This window comes from Plectropomus leopardus, chromosome 8 (genome assembly GCF_008729295.1).
Source record: "Plectropomus leopardus isolate mb chromosome 8, YSFRI_Pleo_2.0, whole genome shotgun sequence".
Classification (NCBI taxonomy): Eukaryota; Metazoa; Chordata; class Actinopteri; order Perciformes; family Serranidae; genus Plectropomus; species Plectropomus leopardus.
Genome location: NC_056470.1, coordinates 905,129 through 927,431, shown reverse-complemented (window position 1 = coordinate 927,431; position 22,303 = coordinate 905,129). Strand labels below are relative to the sequence as shown.

Sequence of the window (22,303 nt, the reverse complement as noted above, 5' to 3'; positions counted from 1 at the left end):
GCCAGGAGGGAACTGACGGGTGGGTCCATCCTTTTGTGATGTCTTGTTATCAGCGGTGCAAGGGGGTGGATCTATCTCATAGACTGTGGTGACGCCACACAGACAGCCTGTAGAAGTGGCCCCTCCCTTAATGATGTATGTACTGTACACTTCAAACTGAGCATACTATTGTGATTAACATTGAAATGAACCATAGAGTGTGCTTGGGTGGTATTGCAGTGTATTTAAAAATCCTGAAGGTTTGTTTTTCAATAACATTATAAGTTCATATTAAACTAATTGTACGTATGTAGTGCACAGCACACACCACAAGAGCTCTGTCTCCGGTCTCTATTGGTGAAACAGCAGCTAAGATTAAAGAAACCATGACACCTAGTGATGGAGGCAGAAGTTACAGAACTGTAAACCACAGGTGGCCAGCAACCACAGAGAGAGGCTGTGGGAATTAAAGGTCTTATATATAAATGTTGTATACATCTGACTTGGTGAATTAAGGATTTATTTTGACCAAACTGAAGCTGGTGATTGTTGGGCCAGGTGATGTACTAACTAGATTGCTAGCAAGAGTAAACAAGAAGGTGTGTGAGTTTTATTTTGTTTCTGTCGAGGTTGAATGAAGTGTGCTTTATGATTTTATGATGAGTAAATGTGGCAATTGAGTCTTCTCAGTCTTCTGTGATCGAGAGAAACTTGAATTCAGAAGGGGTACAGCTGTATTTTTCTGTTTAATAAGGAAAATAGGTGTGACAATATTCATTTTCTTGACATTTTTGTGTGTCCATTGTGTATTTATTAGTCCGAAAAGTAAGTAGCGCATTTTATGCTGTAAAGTTGGTTATTTCATTGGTTATGTCATTTCAATGGCCTCCAGTAGCCATTACATGAATTGCAGCTTTTTGGCACAACTGCGTTTTCAGCCCAGGTTGCCCCTTGGTGTGGCCTACATTTCTTCTTCTACAAACCAACTTTAAAGGTGCATACCTCCACCTACTGTGTCCCTGTGTCTACTATCATTGCATTAAATGATTTGAATACTGATTGGTCTAAAAGAAAGAAAGAAGAAAGAAAGAAAATCACATTCTTCCATATCCTGCCTGTATTATATCCCCCTTCTGATTTCCCTGGAGGCCTGTGCTGCTCAGTAATGATTTTCAACTCAATTTCTGCCCTATCTCAACTACTAAATTCCTTTAAGTCTCCCTCTCTGAATTCATTTACTATATTGCATTATTATATTTTCTGCATCTTCCAGAGTGTTTCTGACACAGATTTGATTGACCTTTCCCCATTACATATAATGTGTGTTTAAAACCTGCATTCCGAGCCTTAAGTGTGTTATGATAACCTCCTATCGGTGGTTACTACATCTACCTTTAAACTATTTATGATAATATACAAAAGTGAGTTCATGCTAATGTCTCCTTTTACTATCAGTATCCCATTCATTCTGCCAGGTGTTCATTCTTACCATTCTGATTAATGATTTGGCCTCACCCCTACCATAAACTGCTTTTATCGCTCACTTTAAGAGCCTTTGCCAATTTATCAGCCTTTTCATTACCTTTAAGACCCGTATAAGCAAGGAGCCAACAAAATCTTTATCCATCTTTTGTAATCTTAAGATAAACATATGCATTTCTGTCTTACTCTTCTGGCCATTTGCAAATGTTTGTTTTTAATACTTGCTCTATCCAGATTTAAAGCTTTCTTACATTTTGTTTTTATGTGCTGGATTATGCTGTATGAGGATTTAATGTATTATTTTAATTAAACCATGATCTTAAATATTTTAATTCTGGCACTCTCCAACAGTTTTCCATTTAGGCATAGATTGTAGTTAATTGGGGCTTTCTTTTGTGTAAAGTTGAGGGCTGACAGGGGAAAGTGGAACAGGTGAGCATGAGGGAGGGGAAGGTCAGGTGACTTAGACTGGAGGAGAGGGGTTACTGCATCGCAGATAAAGAAAAGTGGGAGCAGGTGACCATGTGGAGGATGAGGGGTTGCAAGTGCCTCAGTACAGCTTCATAGAGTCAGTGCGTCTGCTCCATTTCAGTGCTATGGTGCACCGCTTAACACGTAATTGAAAGCGCTGGGAAAGCTGTTTACATGGAGTGTAATCTGTCAGTTTGTGGCAGCAACCATGTAATTATCAGCTGTAAAAACAAACAGCGAAGCCAGCCTAAAAGGCAACAGCCGTGGTAGCTTTCCTGGTTGATAAATAATTGCCCGCATGATAGTGATAGTGAACATGATTTTTATGTGAGCCTGAATCATCACTTCACTGTATCAGTCTCTCTTGACTTGTTTGTGTTTGTATGACCTGATGTGATCGTGATGGCATAAACACTCTCGCTGCTGAAATTAAACAGCAGATTGAGTGTATCAGCCGCCTACAATAACTGTCAGATGGTGTGCAGACCCCGCCTACTCGCTGCACTAAAGTCATACGCCAGCATGCTAATTTTGCAGATTCAGAATCACATGGACGGCTGTGGCCAAATACCAAAATTCATACTTTATAGCAATTAGTTTACACTGAAAAAGTGACTTAATAAAATATGCTCAAACCTGTGAGAATACATACTCAATACAGGGGATTGCTGAGTGTGCTGTTGATGGATACTGTTCTTTCACACCACAAAGGAAATGCGGGAGCTCTGACAGCTGGAAAAGAAATTTTAAAAAATATAGTAGGTGGTAAAATCTACAGAAAGGAAAACACATATGTATTGAATCTTAAGAATTACTATTACTTAAATAACTACAACTATAACTATATATAAAGAAACTCAAAAGTTAAATGGATGGCAGAGTCAAAACTAAAACTATATCGATAACAAAAGTGGCAACCGATCTTGTTAGGATCACTCCTTGAACGATTTCATGAACTATATATTTAGAGCCAATCAGAATCTGTCTTATTTAGATGCCGTAGCCAACATAGATTCTAACAGCTAATTTGGAAACACAAAATGTATGTTTTTATGGAGAAGATGTATGAAGCTGTGGACTATTTTACTATTTGGTTTTCTTTTTGTTTTTATTCCTATGAATTTATTCAACAATAATTGATCATTCTCCCTGACTATGGCAGAATTTGGCCAGTAGATGTTGCTCTTGACACCTATCAGGATGAAAAAAATTCCCCAGTGTTGATTATAAAGCATCACCTTAATCTTATAATTTATAGGGTGCATAACAAATTCTGTATTTAGATCTACATCCTGTAAATTTAAAGTGTTCAATCTGGGTGTCATTTGCACATTTTAGGGCCATTTTTCTACAAAATAAAGTTTCAGGAGTGCTTAAAATATCGGATTCATAACTACAGCTTCTCTCTTACATTTAGGATTTACGGACAACTTTTACGATGGTATATCACTCCACCACGGCTATTAATTTATTTATTTAACTATTATTGGGCTGCAGATTACGCAAAAAAGTAATTTGGTCATAGCCATATGGTCTCTGGCACTAATGGGCTCTCTGAAGTTGCTTTTATCTTTACTAATGTCCTCTTTTACCATCGCCACAATGTCAGCAAACTGAGTCATCTCAAAATATGAATGAACTTTTTCTTCAAGAGACGACAGCTCTTGTAATAGTGTTTGATTTTCCCATTCCTGTTGTCTTTGAAGAATTTAGGGAAGCCATATTCCTCTTGTTTTCTGTTTGTTTGGCGCGCGTATCGCAGGCTCTGTGCTGCCGTTTACAGAACGTTATTGTTCATCAGTGTGGATGCTCACATCCTTATCGTCATAGTTGTAGTTATAGTTATAGTGTTTGCTGTGGACGGCCCTTAATATCCTGTCATGTTTTTTACTGTACAAAAATGTATATTTCCATGGGGAATTTGCACCATAGGAGTCACTGCAAATATATCTCTCAGTATTTTAGCTCTGGTCTCGTGTTCAGTCAAGGGCATGTGTGGAAAAACTCACAAAGTTCAGCTTGACGTGGTTGGAATCATGGTTCATCACGGATTTGTAATAAAAATGTATAATGTATTTCTCTAATGGCTCCACTGTCATTGTTCTGACCTATGTCATCATATAACAGATTAAATGTAAAGATTAATAGGATCAAAGTGAATGTGATGATCAGTTTTGTCTCGTATACTCCCAATAACAGTCTCCTTTGTTTAAATGTGTCCTGATGTGTGAAGATTGGTGTTGCACTTTACTGACAGTCTAATTAGATTGATAATGCCATGCAATTTCAATTACAGAAAAGGGATTCTTCACTGTAATGTATCTCTGTACTCATCTATTATAAAAGCTGAACGAGACATTGACCAGAACGGAGTGCAGATTCATTTCTCCTGTCGACCCCCGACCCATCTCCCTCTTTCTCCGTCCTTCTTTAACTGAATTAAACCTGCACTTTATGCCGATGTGTGTGCACCAATGCAGGCCTGCTGTGGTCCTCAGCATTGTCACACATCCAAACAGCAATGGACCAATTTGCCTTCAGGGAACATTTAGAGATAAACTATTGATCATACTTTAAACAATGCTGAAATTATGTCTAAAACTCCAAGGTGATTTGATTTCAGTTTTTAGCCAAAAACACATTGGTCATATTTATCAAATGCATTTCCTTCTTTGTAGGTCAATTATATAACTTTTCAAAAAAAGTAATAATAATAATTCAGTGTTTACATCCACATTTGCTAACTTGCTGTTTTTTTCTTTGCTTTCAGTAACACATTTCTATCTATGTCATGTTCTGGTAATCATTAGACATCCTTGGTTAAGCTAAATGGAGCCATTTATTTCAAGAGCTGTTACAGCTCGGTGGTGTGCCAGGATTTCGGAATTACTGTTTCTGATAAATGGCTGTGTGTGAATCCATGTATGTGTGCGATGATGATCGTCTGACCAAATGGGACCAACTGACAATGACAAATAGCGATGTGCAGAGTGCTGGGGGCCAAGCCACTATGCTGGAATAGACTTCCGGGCAAATGAGATCCCTGACTTATTGATGGACTGAGTGGGTGTCGTGCAACCACACACACACACAGACACACACACACACACATTAACACTCAAGGAACCCATGCTGGCTCTGTTCTCTCCCACTGTTTTTTCAGCTTGAATGTGTCTCTGTATTTAAGCATTCCTTTCCCTTGTTGATGTTCTTTAACAGTTTTAGGTAAGCTTTGAAGATGTGTTGACATTTCAGCAAACAGTGCATGTTCTTACATCCACCGTGGAATGGAAAACAGTGCAAAGTGTTGGCGACGTTGTGAGCTGAGAATGTTTCTTGGCTGCATTTAAAGTGTCGCCTAAAGAAATCCATCTGTAGAGAATCCCACCACAGAGCCACAGGAAAAAAGAAGAGGAAATGTATGTTAGACTCTGATGCTACCTTTCCTGACAGGCTAATAAATTGACACTCAAATATCAGTAAGATCTCTGTCATGTAGCTGGCTTATCGGGCTTAGTGCCCCTTGAAACGGATGAATTTCCTGCAATGTCTAAGATTAGACCTGACTCCAAAATAACAACATCCAAGTGATCTGAGAGTAGTTTCTCAGAATAGCCCTGTGGTGACAGGAACATACAGTAGAGATATACATTTAATAGGTTTCTGTAGTGTACTTTCAAGGAAGGTTTCCTTGTAGCCGGGAGTTTGTTGCTGTGAATTCTGGGGATGACTGCAAAGTTCTTGTAAAAAGCTGCAAAGAAACCTTTAGGTTACCACCAAGGATTCTCCTTGTCTATTCAAACACCTGGCTGAAATACATGGCCATGTACCACCACAAGTTATGTGACAAGGCATATAGTTTGCCATTAGGGCCCCTCGGCTTTGTAATTACCTACCTGAGGAGATAAGGCTGCAAAATCAGTGACTTCTTTTTAATCACTTCTTAAAACCCATTTTTATAGACTTGCTCATATGTAATGTCGTCTTTTTATTTCTTTGTATGTACTTTACTTTCTTTAATTAAAAATGTTTTATTTTTTTTTTATTTGTGCTTTTATTTGCCGCTGTTGCCACTGGAGGGGGCATCCAGCAGCATATCAATACACCTTGAAATATTCCGGCTGATTACAGACTGAGACCCCCTGGTATCATACCTCCACGAAAGATGGCTTTTTGTGACAGTATCTGATGCCAAAATCATTGACAAAGTGGCAGTATGTGAAAACTCGGAATGAGAACGAGCTGAAATATTAGAATACATATGTAGACATGTGATGCTCACCTTCACAAATAACCACAGACATCACCAACTCCAAAAATCTTTGTTCTAACTTTCCAAACCATCTGTGTTCTCGATCCATCTCTGTCCACTCTAGCTGGTTCCATCCAAACTAGACAGAAGTTATTCCCCGTATTTAAACTTCTATAACATATCCTGTGGTTTTAATGACATTATGGATTTCCTTTGGATATAGCAGTTGATTTATTTAAAGCCTCTGTCTTCATTAGATTTGAGCCTACGGCGATGGAGATAAATAGTCTACGTTTACTTGATGACTGACTCTCCAACCTCAAAGAGTGTTTTTCAGTTCAAGTTTCAGTTTGCACAGCCCCGAACCAATTTACCTTTGCAGTGGCTGCAGTTCAGTTACAGACACTGCCAAAGATACAGTCCAAAACAGACGACACATGGGGGAGTTGATTCATATATGCATGTATTCGGGCAGAGAATACATGCTGTTTTGCAGTCAGAACTTTTACACTTTGGCAAAACACCCAACCTATAACCTCTACAGTGTTTCCAAAGAGCATTTTGTCAATGCTTTCACAGAGGACAGTGATGCTGACTTTACAGCTGAGATATTTGCAGCTGTTATGGGGATTTTAACAATCAGTATATTCGTACTGGCTTCAAGGTGTTGTGTGGCCACACTCCACTGCAGAGATTTCAAACAAATTATGAATCTTTTTAATCTGAGTTGAGTTGTTTGGATTCCAAGTGCCACAGGAAGAACGGACTAAATTTTGCTTGAAAAATACTTTGAATGTTGTGACAAGCAACAGTTGTGTAGTATTGTATTGTAATTGTATTGACAGAGGTTTACTGACAGTGAGACAATTATAAAACCTGTCCTCTGATGCAGTTTCCCACCTTGTCATCCAATCACAGGAGTATGGATAAAAATGTAGATGAAAGAGAAAAAAATAAAGAAGAACCAAGAGCAGCTGAATAAATCTTGTTAAAGAAATACAATGCTGCTGTTTGAATAAACCATTGATTTCTTTTGCCAACTCATTTATGAATCTTTTGAAATGGGTTAATTTCCTCTCGAATGCTTATTTGGTGCTATTTTTGACATGTGGTTGAGTTCTTGTGTAAATTGTGTTCCATTTAGATAAGAAATGCGGTCACACGTGGTTATGTGCTTGGAATGTAAGCAAACACCAATGAATTATTCAGATATGAACAGAAAACAGCATCTAAATTCCATGTCAGCTGATTGACATACTACTTTCTCAGAGTTTTAACTCAAATTGAAAAAAAAGACGTCATACACATTCTGCTTTCATCAGCTGAGCTCAAGATGTTTGTTTTATTCGCTTTTTTATTGGCAGCCAGAGGATTTACAAAAAAATCACATCATAATGTCCTGAACCAGTGCACACAATTTGCAAATCAGTTCTATGGTGATTTGTGTGTGTGTGTGTGTGTATGTTGTATCTGACACTGTCTCTCTCTCCCTTGTGCACAGGAGCGGTGGTCATAGCCTTCGTGGTGTGCTGGCTGCCCTATCACGCTCGTCGCCTCATGTTTTGCTACATCTCTGACTGGTCCGAGTGAGTAACGATTCTTTTCAGCCTCGCATGCAACCAACCTGTAGTATTTTGTTTTACTTGATCTCTGCAGAAACACACCGATGCTGCATATACGGCGCACTCACACACACATAGACCTTTACATGCATGAGCATTGACATGCATGAGCATTTTAACACGCATACACACATAAATTGGCTCTAGCTATCATTTAGAGCATCACTTAAGAGCGTCTAACAAAGAGGAGAAGGACAGATACATCATCCTGATTGGATTGCCTTCATTTAACATTCTCAGCCTCTTTCTCACTTGCTGTCTCATCTTTTTTTCCTATCTCTCCATTAACAATTAGTCTTTCAATAGTTTCCCTAATTAAATCAAACAGGCACATATTTAGTAAATAGTTTTATTGCAGGGAAAGCCTCATACCGCTACACTAAATGGAGGATGGACAAATGGTATGTATCTTGTTTCTAGGGTGTCCTCGGTTCCACTCCGTTGCTGCCAGAAGAGAGGCACTGAGCCTAAAACATATTGCTTATCTGCCTGCTACTGCTACTTTTTTAATGTGCTTCTGAGTATTTGTGCACAGCTTAACACCTACACTTTCCTCTTTCTGCGAAGAAGACGCAAGTACACTTTGTTTTGTTGTTATGTCTCTGCAACCTGTGACAGCTGTGGTATTATGTTTCCGGGTTGTCATTTACATTCTCCTGAACACGATATCTGAGGAACACTTTAAGGGATTTCTCCAAATTTGAACATAAACGTCCACCTTCACTGACGTATTAATTGATTAGATTTTGCTGGTCAAGGGTCAAGCTTGGTTATTGTGGCCTTGCCTGTGTCCTATTATTTGTAGCATTATAGCTTTAGAAGGCCTTGAGGGAATTTTCTCAATTTTGGCACAAATGTTCACTCGGACTCAACAATGAACTGATTACATTTGTTGATCAAGGGTCAAAGTCATTGTGACCTTGCATCTGTCCCATTGTCATAAGCCTGATATCTTAAGAAGGCCTTGAGGGCATTTCCTCAAATTTGGCTTTAACATTCACCTGGAAACAAGTATCAACAATCAACAGTGAACAAATTACATTTTGCTGGTCAAAGGTCAAGGTTATGGTGACCTTGCATTTGTCCCATTATCATTAGTGTGATATCTCAAGAAGGCCTTGAAGGAATTTCCTCAAATTTGGTACAAACATCCATTTGAACTCAATGATAACCTGATTAGATTTTGTTGGTCAAGGGTCAAGGTTATTATGACCTTGCATCTGTCCCATCTGTCCCATTGTAAGAGACAATAAAATAAGGTCACTCAGTCAAAATCTGTCCCAAAATTTCAGATCTAAAGGGGTGCTATTTTGGAAATTTTTTTTGTTCTACCTGGTAAGAGGCAGCAACAAAATGAGGTTGCACAGTCAAAGTCAGTCGGAAAGGACAACCAGAAAAAAAAGAAAAAAATGTCTTCCATTCATTTTGTCTGATATGTCCTTCACTTTAAATGTGGTTAGACAAGTGTGGAGACAGAAGACAGACAGACAGACAGTGAAGGACAGGATGGGGTGGTGACTAAAGCGCTATCCTGTTAGCCTTCACTTGCTTTTTAACATTGAGTAAAGACTTTGCACTGGACACTAGTTTTATCATGATACTTTCTAACTTAACTTACAGTACCTTGGAAATTATTTATTTTTTAATATCATTTTCAATACCTCAGGGAAAAATGATATTGAGGTTATAAAATTTTCAATTTTTTATTATACAAAATCTGACAAGGCAATAACATGACAACTCAACTTTTCTTGTTTAGTAGCAGGGGACAGCAGACAGCAGAATGATTGCAATAAACATTAACAAAAGGAGAGAGCTATAAAGCACAGCTGGTACTGGTGTATTGATACTAGCGCTACAACAATTAATTGATTCATCAATTAGTTATCAACCAATATATTAAAAAGAAATTTCTGATTTCATCTTTTTAACCTTTTGAAACCTGGAGCCACATCCACTTTTTTGGGGTGAACTGAACACTGAGCAAACTGATGCAATTTCTTTAAAAAAAAATTAAATTAAATTAAAAAACACGGGGGAAAAGGCTAAAAGCAACTTGAAAAGAAATGTTTCACAACTTTAATGAAATTGGTATATGTAGAAATTTTTTTTATAAAAGCTCGGGAAAATGTGTGGGTAAAACAGAAAAAAGCCAGGTAGAGAAGCAATGTTTATTATTATCATAATTATATATCTAAAAGTATTACAAAAAAAGATTGTTTTCTTTTTTTAAAGATGTTTGGGTCATTCACTCATACTCTTTACTTATTTCTTGCTTATTTTTGTCAGTATTCTTTCGTTGCTCATTGCCTTCTTTCCATGTTTTTGAAAACTGTTTCATATACACCGTGTGTGACTTACGTATTGTGGGGTTTTTTTGTTGTCGGTGGAGGTTTTTGAAATAAAGTGGTATCTTAATACAAACCTGGCATTTAATGGGTTACAATTCTAAAAAAAACATTGAATATTTAATATTTATGATTAGGACTGATTTGGATGAGATTAAAAAGTCAATAAAAAAAGGAAATAACATTAATATATAAAGTTTTTTTAAAGCTTGATTTTGAAACATGCATTTTGTGCACAGAGTGTTCCAAGTGGCTTTTAGGCCTATTCTAACCAGATTAGTACGCTCAATATAAATGTGCCTATTTTTCTGGTCCAAAATCCAGGTGCCAGGTGTCCGTGCTAATTAGGATCTATTGGGTGCAGCTGTGATGTTCTCCTCATCTGCTGGTAATCAACCTGCTGGGAGGTTTTATAGGGAGGTCGGGTTTTCCTGCTCAGTGGGTTGTGAGTCTCCAGAGAGTCAACACCTTCAGTTGGCTTTCTGTGTTTTTTGTTTTGAGTGGAGTTGAGTGTGTGTTGGAAGTGTGATTCTTATTTTGGCCATTTCTTTTGTTTCCCTCATTTTCAGTGACTCCCACTTTACTTTTGTTTTGGGGCCAGTTCTTTCATTTGTCTGTCATTTTGATGGTGGGGTGGCTGTGGGGAGTTTTATTTCCATGCCACCTTTTGGAAACCAAAGGGCCCAATTTTGCTTTCACCCTTTTGTACATGTGCAGTGTTTTCCCAAACTACGACCTATGTTCTTCAAGTTTTGTTTTCTGGAGAAACCTAACAAAACGGATCAATTAACAAATACTTATGACAACAATACCACACATTAGAGAGCAAAATGTCTGTACATTTCCTGAATAGAATATCGGAGGTATTACCTATCAATTGTCAATCAATCAGTAAAAAATAACACAAAGTACATATTTTTTATACAACAACATGGTTTTTAAACCACTGGCATATGTCATAATCACTGTAAAATCAATGTATATCCTTTTTATTTGAGAAATAAATCAGGAAAAAAATCTACATTTTCACAACAACTGCATGGCTTCAGTAAAATGCACAATGCTCCAATTCTTATCTTTTTCAAAGGGCCAGACATCACTGCGCAACATCACTCTGAAATGCCTTTTGTTTTGTCAGTGCTGGAAAGCACTGCAAAAATGACACCAAAGTTAGCATGATCTGCAACAGTGCTTTTGCCTGGCTGACATGCAGACATTAAAAGAAAAAAAAATTGACATAGGCAGAGTAATTTAGGTGAAAATGTTCTTTTACGCCTGAAAAATGCAGCTGGAACACGTCCTGTGTAGAAAAGCTATTATGTTTTGTTGCAGGCCGTCGTCTTTGACAGGTACCAATTTGTTACTCAGTCAGGGGAGTTTCCCTGAAGTATTATTATTAAGTTGCCAGCTAGTGCCAGCATTTTTGGTCATATTTACTAATTTTTCAAGACTTTCAATTTTATTCTAGCTTCTTCCATTCCTTTTTTATCAATACCTGAATTTGTGCATTTTCATTTAAAAAAATGAAATTTTAAATTGCATGTTTGTCTAAGAAAGTCGTTTTTCACGAGCAAAATCAATTTCAAGTTTACCTTTCTTTCTTTTATTTTGTTATGTCTACTTGAAGTAGAAAATAATATTCTGTTTGAGATGGAGTAGAGCCATAGATTGGAACTTTCCCCAAAATGTCAGGAAGCACCACAGCCTTCAGAACAGTCCCTAAGCAACGGCTTTTTTGCAAACTCTGCGTATTTATATATTGTTCTGCTTGTTGGAATTGGCAGGAATCACACATTCAGATATCAATTTATCCTTTTAAACATAACCACAGAAACCCACTACAACTGAACTCACACTGCGAGCAGCGTCTCCTCTCATCCTGCCTGTCTCAACATGTCAAACACACACAGCGCTGGCCTGATGGCTGACTGCTCTGTACTGCTGTAACTCTGAACATTGAGCATAGGAATAAATGATAATATATTTTTCCTTGTTGATCTGAATAAGTTGCTAAATGTGTCTCTGGTTGCTGTTTGAAAATAAAGTTGCTGAGAGGCTCTGAAAAGCCACTAAATAGCAATAAAGTTGTTAAGTTAGTGGTCCTCTCTTCCTGTTACCCTGAGATCATCTTGTTGGTTTGTTTTTGGACACGGAAATGTTCCATTACACAACATCCAATGGCTGGGAAAGTGTTAAATTGTCAGGGAGTTTCAAGCAAACTTTTGAAATGTTGCAAAAAATACATGCAAATTACATGTGTTTCCATTGACTGGCTTGGAGTGAATAAACTACCAAGCTAGCACGGAATGTTCCCACAACATTGGCTAACATCACCTACAAGTTGCAATAATGTTTTATAGAAAACATTTTAATCTAATGTTCAAAGAACTTTTTAAGAATGTTTATCATTTTAAATAACGTCCCTATCAGGTTAAATGCTGAAGAAGACGTAACGTTATAACTGCAGCATGCAGAGGATGTTTTGTTGATGCTGAGAGGTGACATATAAAAAAAAAAAAAAAACATATTTTGATGTTTATAGAGAATGTTGCCCAAACTTTAAGAACATTCTGGGAACATAAAGAAACTTGTCACTGAAAACGTTATGAAAACATTCAGCAGTTACATTCTACATTCTCAGAATGTTTCTAAAATCAAAAATTGCTAGCTGGGAAGGCTCCTTAAAGCAAAGTTTTGTCAGAAGTTTGCAGTATATGCTTTACACATGGTTGTCGTCCGCCAGTAAAGATAGTGTAAGAAGTAGAGAGAAAAACAAAGATGTCTTCAGGACTTTGTTTCAGTCGGGCAAGTTTCAACTGTTCTAACAAACCAGTGATTGACTTGTAGACTTTTCTTTCCCTTCAAAGTTTGCTGTCCTCAAGCTTAGAGGCACCTGATTTGGTGGGGTTTTTGTATGTTTGACAATGACGTACACAGAGCTCAGTTCTCCTGCAATGCACAAATAGCAGAAAATGATGCATTTTGTGGGGGGCTCGGAGCATGTTGACAGAATTAAGTGGATATCATGCTCAGAAGCCCCCAGTGCAGACAGATGTGGGTTAGGAGTAGCAGGATTCAGAAAGTGCTATAGAAACTGGTAGCATTCACAGCCAGTAAAACACTCTACTTCCCTGCGGACCCCTCTGATAAATTCATGACAGCGAGATCTGTCCTGAGTGAATGTGCCACAAGAGGGAAGCGACTGATGTGCATGAAGCACAGAATCACCACATCTGAAAATGCTCCCCCCTGTGGTTCACAGCACATCCAGCATCGTGTGTAATTATAGTGAAAACTATCTGAAGCTTAAGGGACTCTAATCAAAGTTCTACCTGAACAAAGCGTCATCTGTCATTCTCCATTACATAGGCCAAGCACACAGATTTACCTGAGTATATGAAACGAAAAGGTCAACTATCCGTGTTGTCCCCTTCAATCTAAGCCTCATTCATCTTTAATGGTGTCCCTGTATGCAGACAGACACGAACATCATTGACTGCCTGCACACTTCAGTGACCTTTGTCCCTTGCAGGAGCAGGACAGATCAATACATCATATTCTAGTAACTGAGATGACGCTTGGGAGTATCTCCACTATGTGTGAGGACATTGATGTGTTATGACTTCTAACCTTTTGCTTTCCCTTTACTCCCTGCTGTTTGCGTGTGTTAAGATGTCTTATTTAATCCCCTTGGTTCGTATTAAATATTCTCCTATTTATTTATCCTTTGCTTTGTCTGTTCATATAAAGAAATACAATACTGTTTGTCTCATGTGAGACATCTTGGTGGATAATTTATATAGCATATTCAGTATGTTTCCTAGGAAATCAAATGCGTTGCATTGGTGGATGCTCCACCTATGCAACACTAAATAAAATGTGTCTTTGCGATGAAATCAGTATCTACTGTATATCATGTATTCCAAAGCAGTCAGCCACCTCGAAGCCAACGTACTGGTTGCTATGAGTTACTATGGGTCTACTTTTAGTGATGGCTTCGGACCACAATGAGTCGGGCCCTTTACTTGATGTTAGAAAAAGTTGAATTATTGTACTGTATTAGTGCAACTAAAACTGGACTTTCACATACATGTACACATGTTGGTCTGACTGAAGTTGTGCCAAGTTGATACTGTTTCATGTAAACGCCTCAGTCAGACATGAACTGGCCTAGGTGTTATGCACATGCTCCATAGTCACCAGGCCAGGCTTTGACCTGTGAGTCTAACAGCATGAATTTGTAGAAAAAAATGGGACAACAAAAGAAGGGAAGAAAACAAGATGAAGGTAAAAAGTAAAGGGTAGAGGATGTAAAAAATGTACAGCACAGGACGGTTATCCATGTTCTCTCTGTTCGACATGCAACCGGTTTGCGGCTAGCTAGCTTGTGATGTAATGGGTCAACCAGAAGAAAGTCAAAATAAAAAGTTAAAGTTACAATTTTCTTCATATGGATGAGATAAGACTATGTATATATGATTTGTTATGATGCTATTTGTTATTATACTCTGCACAAAACTAAATACAAATTTGATTACAGAAAAAGAAGATCCAATAGCAACTAGCTGAAAGGGGGCATATCTCCATCTACCATGGCCAAGTCAAACATATATCTGTCAATAAACTGATTCTCCCCGGGTGCTTTGTAAACTGCGACAAGGACAGTAGTCTAATTAAATTGCCTAATCTAGCTATAACCATAGCTTGACTTAACTGCATTTTAAGGTACTGAGTGTGCACAAGCTGCCAGTAGTCAGGTACCCGCTCAAATGTGAAAATAAGCAAAAAAAATAATTTAATGTGCATTTCCACCAACTTTTGTCATACAAATACTTCCACACAATGCAATAAACAGTAGATGGCTCTCAACTTATTCTGTGTTCAACTGTTGGAGAATAAGCAGGCTCAAAAAGATGATTTGTGTAGGATATAGCAGTATCGCTTTGGGCTACTTTAGAAACAACATAGCAGATTCTGTGGAAAAGAACCCTTTTAGGTGAAGATATCAATGGCTTATTCCAAGGTAACAAAAACTCAGAGATTCTGAGTCACATGAATGAATGTTCATTTATAGGCTAATGTTAGTTTATTAATTCTGGTGATTGCATTTAGGCTTAAAAAAGTCATGAAAATCATAAAGTAGTGTTCATCAGTGAAGATTATCTGAACAACTTTTGTAAGAATCATAACGATTAGTTTGCCACAGAGCTTATTTTCTGCCATAATCCAAAAACTAATGGAAAATATCTGATTGGCTTTTTTGATGAGGTAGCCAGTGTGAGGCTAACTTTACGTCTGCCTACAGAAAATAACATCACCAGGGCACTCCATATGCTGTGATTGTCAACCCCTGCCTTGGGAAACACTCACTCTGAGGCTTGAAGCTTCGACAGTGTTTCCACAAGTGCATCTCAAACTGCTTTAATCATCTTTTGAAAAATGTAAAAGCAAAAAATTTTTTAAAAAAGACAACTGCAAACGTTAAACATGTACTTTGTATGCGTTTTAAAATGTGTTTTTCCACCTCAGTAGTTCCATTAAACTTACTTGATTATATATTTTCATGTTGAAGTCTCTTTAATTCTCCCCTCGTCTTCCATTTGTTTCTTTCCTTACCATCTCTGTACCCTTCCCCTCTCCAGTCCCATGTTATGTAATCTCTATATCCTTAATGTTCTTCTCCTCGCCTGCGAAGCTTAATCTCCCTCTTCCTCCTCCTCTCCAGCAGCAATCAGAGGGACTGAATTAGAGCACTCTTCTATAAGTTTAAACTTCACTTGTGCATCGCATATGATAACCTCTCAAAGATAAAAGACTAAAAGACTGTGTTAAAAATGAAGAGGATACACTCTATTTTACAACACATTTATCACAACTCTTTCGTACTCTTCATTATGTGTCTATTGAATTCCATCATGAAAAAATGTTTACTCTTCCCTTCCTCTTACTCAAGCGTATACAGCAATAATAAAGCCCAGAGGCTGTTGGGAAGCCTACACTGTAAACTTGGAAACATTTCTACAGTAGCTGATCTGTTAATGACGTCGGAGGCATTTCTCATAGTGGACCAGCAGAGCCAAAATGAGCAGTGACATCTAAAGAGAAGATTATTGGGTTGGTGTAATACATGCTCATCTGGTAACACTCTCTGGTTGCCCAAAAAAATCCTCTTAGCCTGATTCTTAACACAAAAAGTCTTAGCAACATATGATTTCCACTTGCATTAGATAGTGAAGACATTAAGAGGCCTTTTAGAAACCCAAGCTGGGACCTCTGGGAGGTTTCCTGTGCCATCTAGCACCAAGGTGTTGGGGTCTTTGTGTCCTGTAGATTTATTGGTGAGGTACCAACACATATCATTGATATTTAATCAGTTTGGGATTTGAGGAATTCAGAAGCCAGGTCAATGCCTTGCGGTCTTTGTCACATTCCTTGGGTCACTCCGTAGCAGTTTTTATGATGTGGTGTGGAACATCGCCCAGCTGGTTTGGGTGGGTGGAGCATGTCAGGTGACATCAATATGAAAGCCAGGACCCAAGGTTCCCCAACAGCATTCTAGTGAAACGATCAATATTATTAACTTCACCAGCCAGTGTTTTTAGTCTTTGGCTGATCAGTGTATATGTCCATGTATATCTGTGTATATGATTTTATAATCATGCATAACTGAATATGCCAGATTTTTATTTGTCTCTTGTTTTCTGTTTTCTCACAGTGACTTGTATGACTTCTACCACTATTTCTACATGCTTACCAACGTCCTATTTTACGTCAGCTCGGCCATCAATCCGATCCTCTACAACCTGGTGTCAGCCACCTACCGCCAGATCTTCTTCTCCACGCTGCGCTACTTCTGCATGCCCTGCCGCCATACTCCCAGGAGGCACACCCGTCCCTTAACCCGCCACTCAATCAGCATCTCCAGCAACCCTACCCTCTCCAGCCACATCATCAAAGAGACAGCCTACTGATTGGACTGCAGTGGAATACACTTTCACACTCTAATCCCATCTGCTGCCACCTTGTGATTACTGCTCTAGCTACATCAAGGAAATTTGTGAACTGGTTTGGAGACTGTTGGCACAGGCTGATCCAGTACTGGGATCACCATCATTGTCAAGTGGGGTCAAATTCCCTTATTGAGACCACTGTAATTTCATTTGAGATGCATGCATCATTATGTGTTATTATGTGTTTTGACTATTCATTTAAAATTAGTTTGTGAAATTAAAAAAAAAATGACACAGGACGATGAAAGAATGAAGAAAGGCAGAGAGGATGGACTCCAACGAAGAGAAAGACCATCCTTTAAAATGGAAACTTGTGTAAATGTTTTATACAGTATATTACCATGTCCATGTTTTTATTGGACCAATCATTCACATTTGCTTGGTGTTGTACAGTGTACATTACTCTATTGTTTCTGTGTTTTTTAAGAATCAACCTCTTGCAAGTACTTTCTCTGTAAAAAAAAAAGACCTCTGGCAATAGTACAAAACTTCTGACGTAACCCTCCTTTGTGCTATTTTAGGTAAGGATCTGTAGATAAACTGCCTTTGATGTTAGGGAAAAAAAGGGTCAAAGAGTTTGTATTTCTCTTTTCTGAATCCAAGTTGCATTGACAGGAGGGAAGAATGTTGCATCATTACCTCTACCCTCTCTTGTCTTTTGGCTTTGTCCCAAGCAGCTTTAGAGTCCAGGTAAAGCAAAATCAGTGATGTCTTTCTGAACACTGTGCATGTTGAAAACATGAAAAGACTGTGAACTATACAGTACTGCATTATGGAGTTATACCATAAACAGTTTTTCACCATTTCTGTGTCCAGGATTTTTTGGGCGGGCTTGGGATAATCATGGATGTATTAAACCTGGATACAGCGTGGGAGCAGGGCTTTTTTCATTCTAATGAGAGGTGCTTAGAGGGGCATTAAGCAGAAATAAGCAAAATTCGGTCATCTAAAAGTAATTGACTCCTTTGCATTATAGGGCCCATAGAGCAGGTGCAGTAGAGACTTTCAGAGTGGCTGACTTCCGGTTTTGCACTCTGCTTGCTCAAATGGTGATAAAATCATTTAATCATGACGTTCTTTTACACTTACCCAACGTTATCAAACTGAATGGATTGAATCTTGATGCTGTAATAAGTCATTGAGAAATTAGACGTTTTGACAGGTCTCTTTCCAGATAAAAGTCCATGGAAAAAGTCTTTTTGGGGCCCATGGCTTCACATATGGGACCAAACGGTGTAATTCCACCTTTGGCCACTATTTAAATATTACTTCATTTATTGAGGCACCCCATGCTGGAGCCATCCTTAACATAATCCCCTCCTCTCCTAAATAAAAATATTTGTGCAGATAGCATCAGTCTCATCTCCTTCATCACCTGTGTGTGAGTGGGGAGTTTGCTAGGTTCATGTGCTCTGAGACACCCAGTACCCTCGTATTGAAGTTAATGTGGGGGTTTTTTTAATGGGTCTTTGGGGACTTTCACATTGTATGATATAAAAATTGTCAGTAGAAACCCCACTCATGAACTTTGCAGATCTTTAATAAGGCAGTTGCTAACAAGTGTTCATTTGTGAAGATTATCTTGTTGAGGAAAATGATTATGTATCCTCAGCACTTGTTTACCATGGAGCTAATTTTCTACAATAATCCAAAATCCAATGGAAAAATCCCATTGGCTGTTTGACAAGGGAACCAGGTCTCCAGAAAAAGATCATCCTGTGGCACTCCACATACTTGTTTTTTCCTCATGTTTTAAAACCTAATTGATATGCTTGTCACATTTTTTAATTTAGGAAATTTGGCTGGGTGATAACAAAACTTTTTTTTGGTTCAATAACCTCACATTTTAATTTTTTGCTTTACCCTGACTCTAAGCAAAAATTAATAAACAGGGAGAGTACAGATAACAACAGGTCCTTAGAGATTATGATTATTTCTGGTAAAAAGTGTGAAGTAGGTGTGCAGACAGACAAGATGTGGCTTTAAGTGATTATTTGAAGTACTTTGTACATTAGTAACCGTGTGGACCAAATAACACAGGTTGGAAATTAATTGATGCATAGAGACACAAGCATGCTTACCTGGAACATAATGTTGCCTGTGGGGGAAGAGAAAAGAGCACTTCAACAGGCACAGAGCATGCACACTAGTGCCTCCCACCAGCTGCTGCTTGAGCAGTCAAAGGCAGGGAACTTTCCTTTGGGAGCAACACCAAGATGTGAAACAATCTGGACTCTCCATCAGTTTAAGCCCTCAAGAAGTGCTACGGAGAATTAGATAAATGTTATCATTTATCCATGATTTAGCAAAAGCATTTTGAAAAGCCAATAGAGTGGAGCTTGTATGATGGACCCCTGTTCTTCTGAGCGCTGGTTGGTTGCATAAGATGCTTTGATTGCATCTACAGATCTTCATCCAGAATAAAACTTTGACCAGAAGGGTTATTGTTTACCAAGTACACCGGAGCAGTATCGCTGGGAATTACATAGATATTGGGCGATTCCACACAGCAGAAATTTAGGAGGTGGAGGTGCTCAATAACCTGCAGTCAATGTTTGCTATTTTTATTCACTGTCATCATGATTTTGCCCTAACCCTAACCTAGTGCTGTTCAGGTTACCCTTAGCAAAACCTAACCATAACCATGACTCAAACCTTAGCACTGCCTTTTTTAGTTGCCTAAAGGCTGAAGTATGCTTCAAATGAACTTGTTCATACTGTTATCATAATTTGTCTGACTGCAAATATGTTTACAGCTGTTCCAAATAGCGACATATAGAGTTTGGGGTGAAAATCCCACTGAAAAGGGAGAGGCTCAATTATCCATTAAAAAAAAAAAAGACGTCTGAAGTGACAAATCAATGTGTAAAGAATGACAAGCAAGAGCTTGTGAGAGAAGTTCGAGAGAAGTGGGCATCATTGTCAGACAGTTGGTTTTGGAATGTTATAGCAGTCCCTTTTGTCCCAAAAGTTACAATAAGGTGCAACAGCTGGGGTTTCATACAGTACATTTTCCAACAATCCAACTGGTAAAATAGTTCAAAAGGGGAAAAAAACATCTTGATTAAGAATTCCAATATTTCCATGGTCAAGGGAAGTTCAATCAATATTTATGAATATGAGCTGCACTCTCTCAAAGCCAGAAAGCAGAGAGGAAAGTCTTAAACTCGAGATGTCATCAAGTGTAAATCTGGAGCAGCTCCATTATCATTGACAATAAATGGGAGGCTGATTTTGTTCACCCTAGTACTTTTTGTTTTCTTTCTAATGTCCAATTTAGCATTATTATATTGTGTTCTTACTTCTGAAACAGAAAGTGTACCCATATAGACGGAATCACCTTTATTTTTTTTTTTCAAAACAACTTCAGGGAAGAAAATTCTTGCAGCACGTATGTGAAATCAAAAGGCTCCAAAATAAGGCTGCCTCATTACTTAGTTTTTAGCTAACGAAAAAAAAGAACTGCACTTTAAAGAAAATCAAAATATCAGAAGTATGAAATACTTAAAATATTTTTACTGCTTTGCCTTGCCATCAGACAGCCTTTTGTGACAGGGAAATAAAGTTGTTATATCAAAGACACCAGACTCCATTTGACAAAAACAGTCATTTGACTAAAAGCATAACACTTGAGTTGCTGGTCCACCACGGCATTGATTGGTTATTGGTACAGTGGAGCAAATATTCAAACACTTACAGGTGACTATAATATGTTTAGTTTTGCTGCACCCCTGTCCACAGGAGCTCACTGCTTAGCTTCCATGCCAAGTGACACAGTAAACAGGATAAGCACAGCAGAAACATCGCCAGTGTTTAACTATATATTCTTGAACATTACTGCAAAAGCTGAAAATAACAGAAATAAAAAGTTTGTTTTCAGTATCTCTGCAATTGTATTCAACTACCAGTTTATTAGACAGTAGTGGACATTCCTCCGGGTCCTCCAAGTGTCATTTAAACCATCTTTCAATTCATTTTTTTATAGAGCAGCTCCAAAGTTTATATCCTATGCCATCATAAATTTGAGTTTTAGCGCTCAATTTTTCCAATGTGGAAGCGTACATTTTTTGGACTGTCTTAGGTAACCACCAACCACGTGTATGTTTAATTTGCCGCACCCTCAAAATTCAGAAAAAAATTAACAATATGCCTCAAACATCACTGAAGTAATTAGGGAATTTGTAAAAATGTCCAGTATTGGCATTGTTGTTTGGCAATGGCTTGATTGTACATATAAAATGCCTCATAGAACGAGGTATTATCATTCTTGTCAAGTCATTTTCTATCAAGATAAATTCAAAATTAATTCAGGACCCTGAACAAAAGGCTGTTGATGGATCATCATATTCGTGTTATTTGAAATCTGTGTAATTACTACAGGCTTTTATACAAGCCACTGGCGGTCCATGGGAAATGAATGGACCGCCAGTGGCTTGTCGCTGATGTTGTCATTCTGAGGCTTATGTGTAGAGTTTGTGTGTAATGCTTTTTCCATGCATCCACTTGTATGTTCCCCATAGAGAGAATGTTTATTACAATTGATACCTACCATACAGATATTGGTACCTTTGATTGTGCTTCTAAACAAATAAGATTTCCTTTTGTTATAACATAAAAAAGGTGCTTGAAATGGCAGCACTTGAACATTCACAAGAGGTTATTTTCAGCTGATAGCAAGATAACCCTGCCTGTACACTCATTTCAGTTCTCTAACAAATGGAGATCCATGGATTTCAATATAAAAGCCTGTAGTAATTACACAGTACCGCATATTTCTATGTTGACACTGTTAATGTTACTGAAGTCCTAGTTATTTTATTTATTTATTTTTATCTTGCAGTCAGTTGTTATGTTTGCCAGGTAAAAAAAAACAAAGGTTGAGATAATGTGTCATGATTGTTTGCAAAATCCCATGAGAGTATTGCTAATTTTGCAGTCTTGTCATTATAAAAAAACTCTACTGCAATATAAGCTGCGCAGCAGGGCTGAAAAATGCAATCAAATAAAATAAAATGCTTATTTTTAAATTCAACATTGATTTCACCTCTGTGTAGTGATGTATTACACTTACTTTTGCCAACTAAACATACAATTTTACCTTAAAAGTACTTGACACTGTTGCCACTTTCAAGGCATCCC

General features: G+C 38.0%; 1 protein-coding gene across 1 annotated transcript in view; it reads left to right on the top strand.

Annotated features, from left to right (window-relative positions):
* ntsr1 (neurotensin receptor 1 (high affinity)) overlaps positions 1-17,312 on the top strand; it is a 58,600-nt gene extending 41,288 nt beyond the window's left edge. The window contains exons 3-4 of the mRNA XM_042492503.1: positions 7,686-7,770; positions 16,870-17,312. Of these exons, the coding sequence (XP_042348437.1) occupies positions 7,686-7,770; positions 16,870-17,125 (341 nt within the window). The 3' untranslated portion in view covers positions 17,126-17,312. The remainder of the gene's footprint in view (positions 1-7,685; positions 7,771-16,869) is intronic.
* The last annotated feature ends 4,991 nt before the right edge of the window (positions 17,313-22,303 follow it).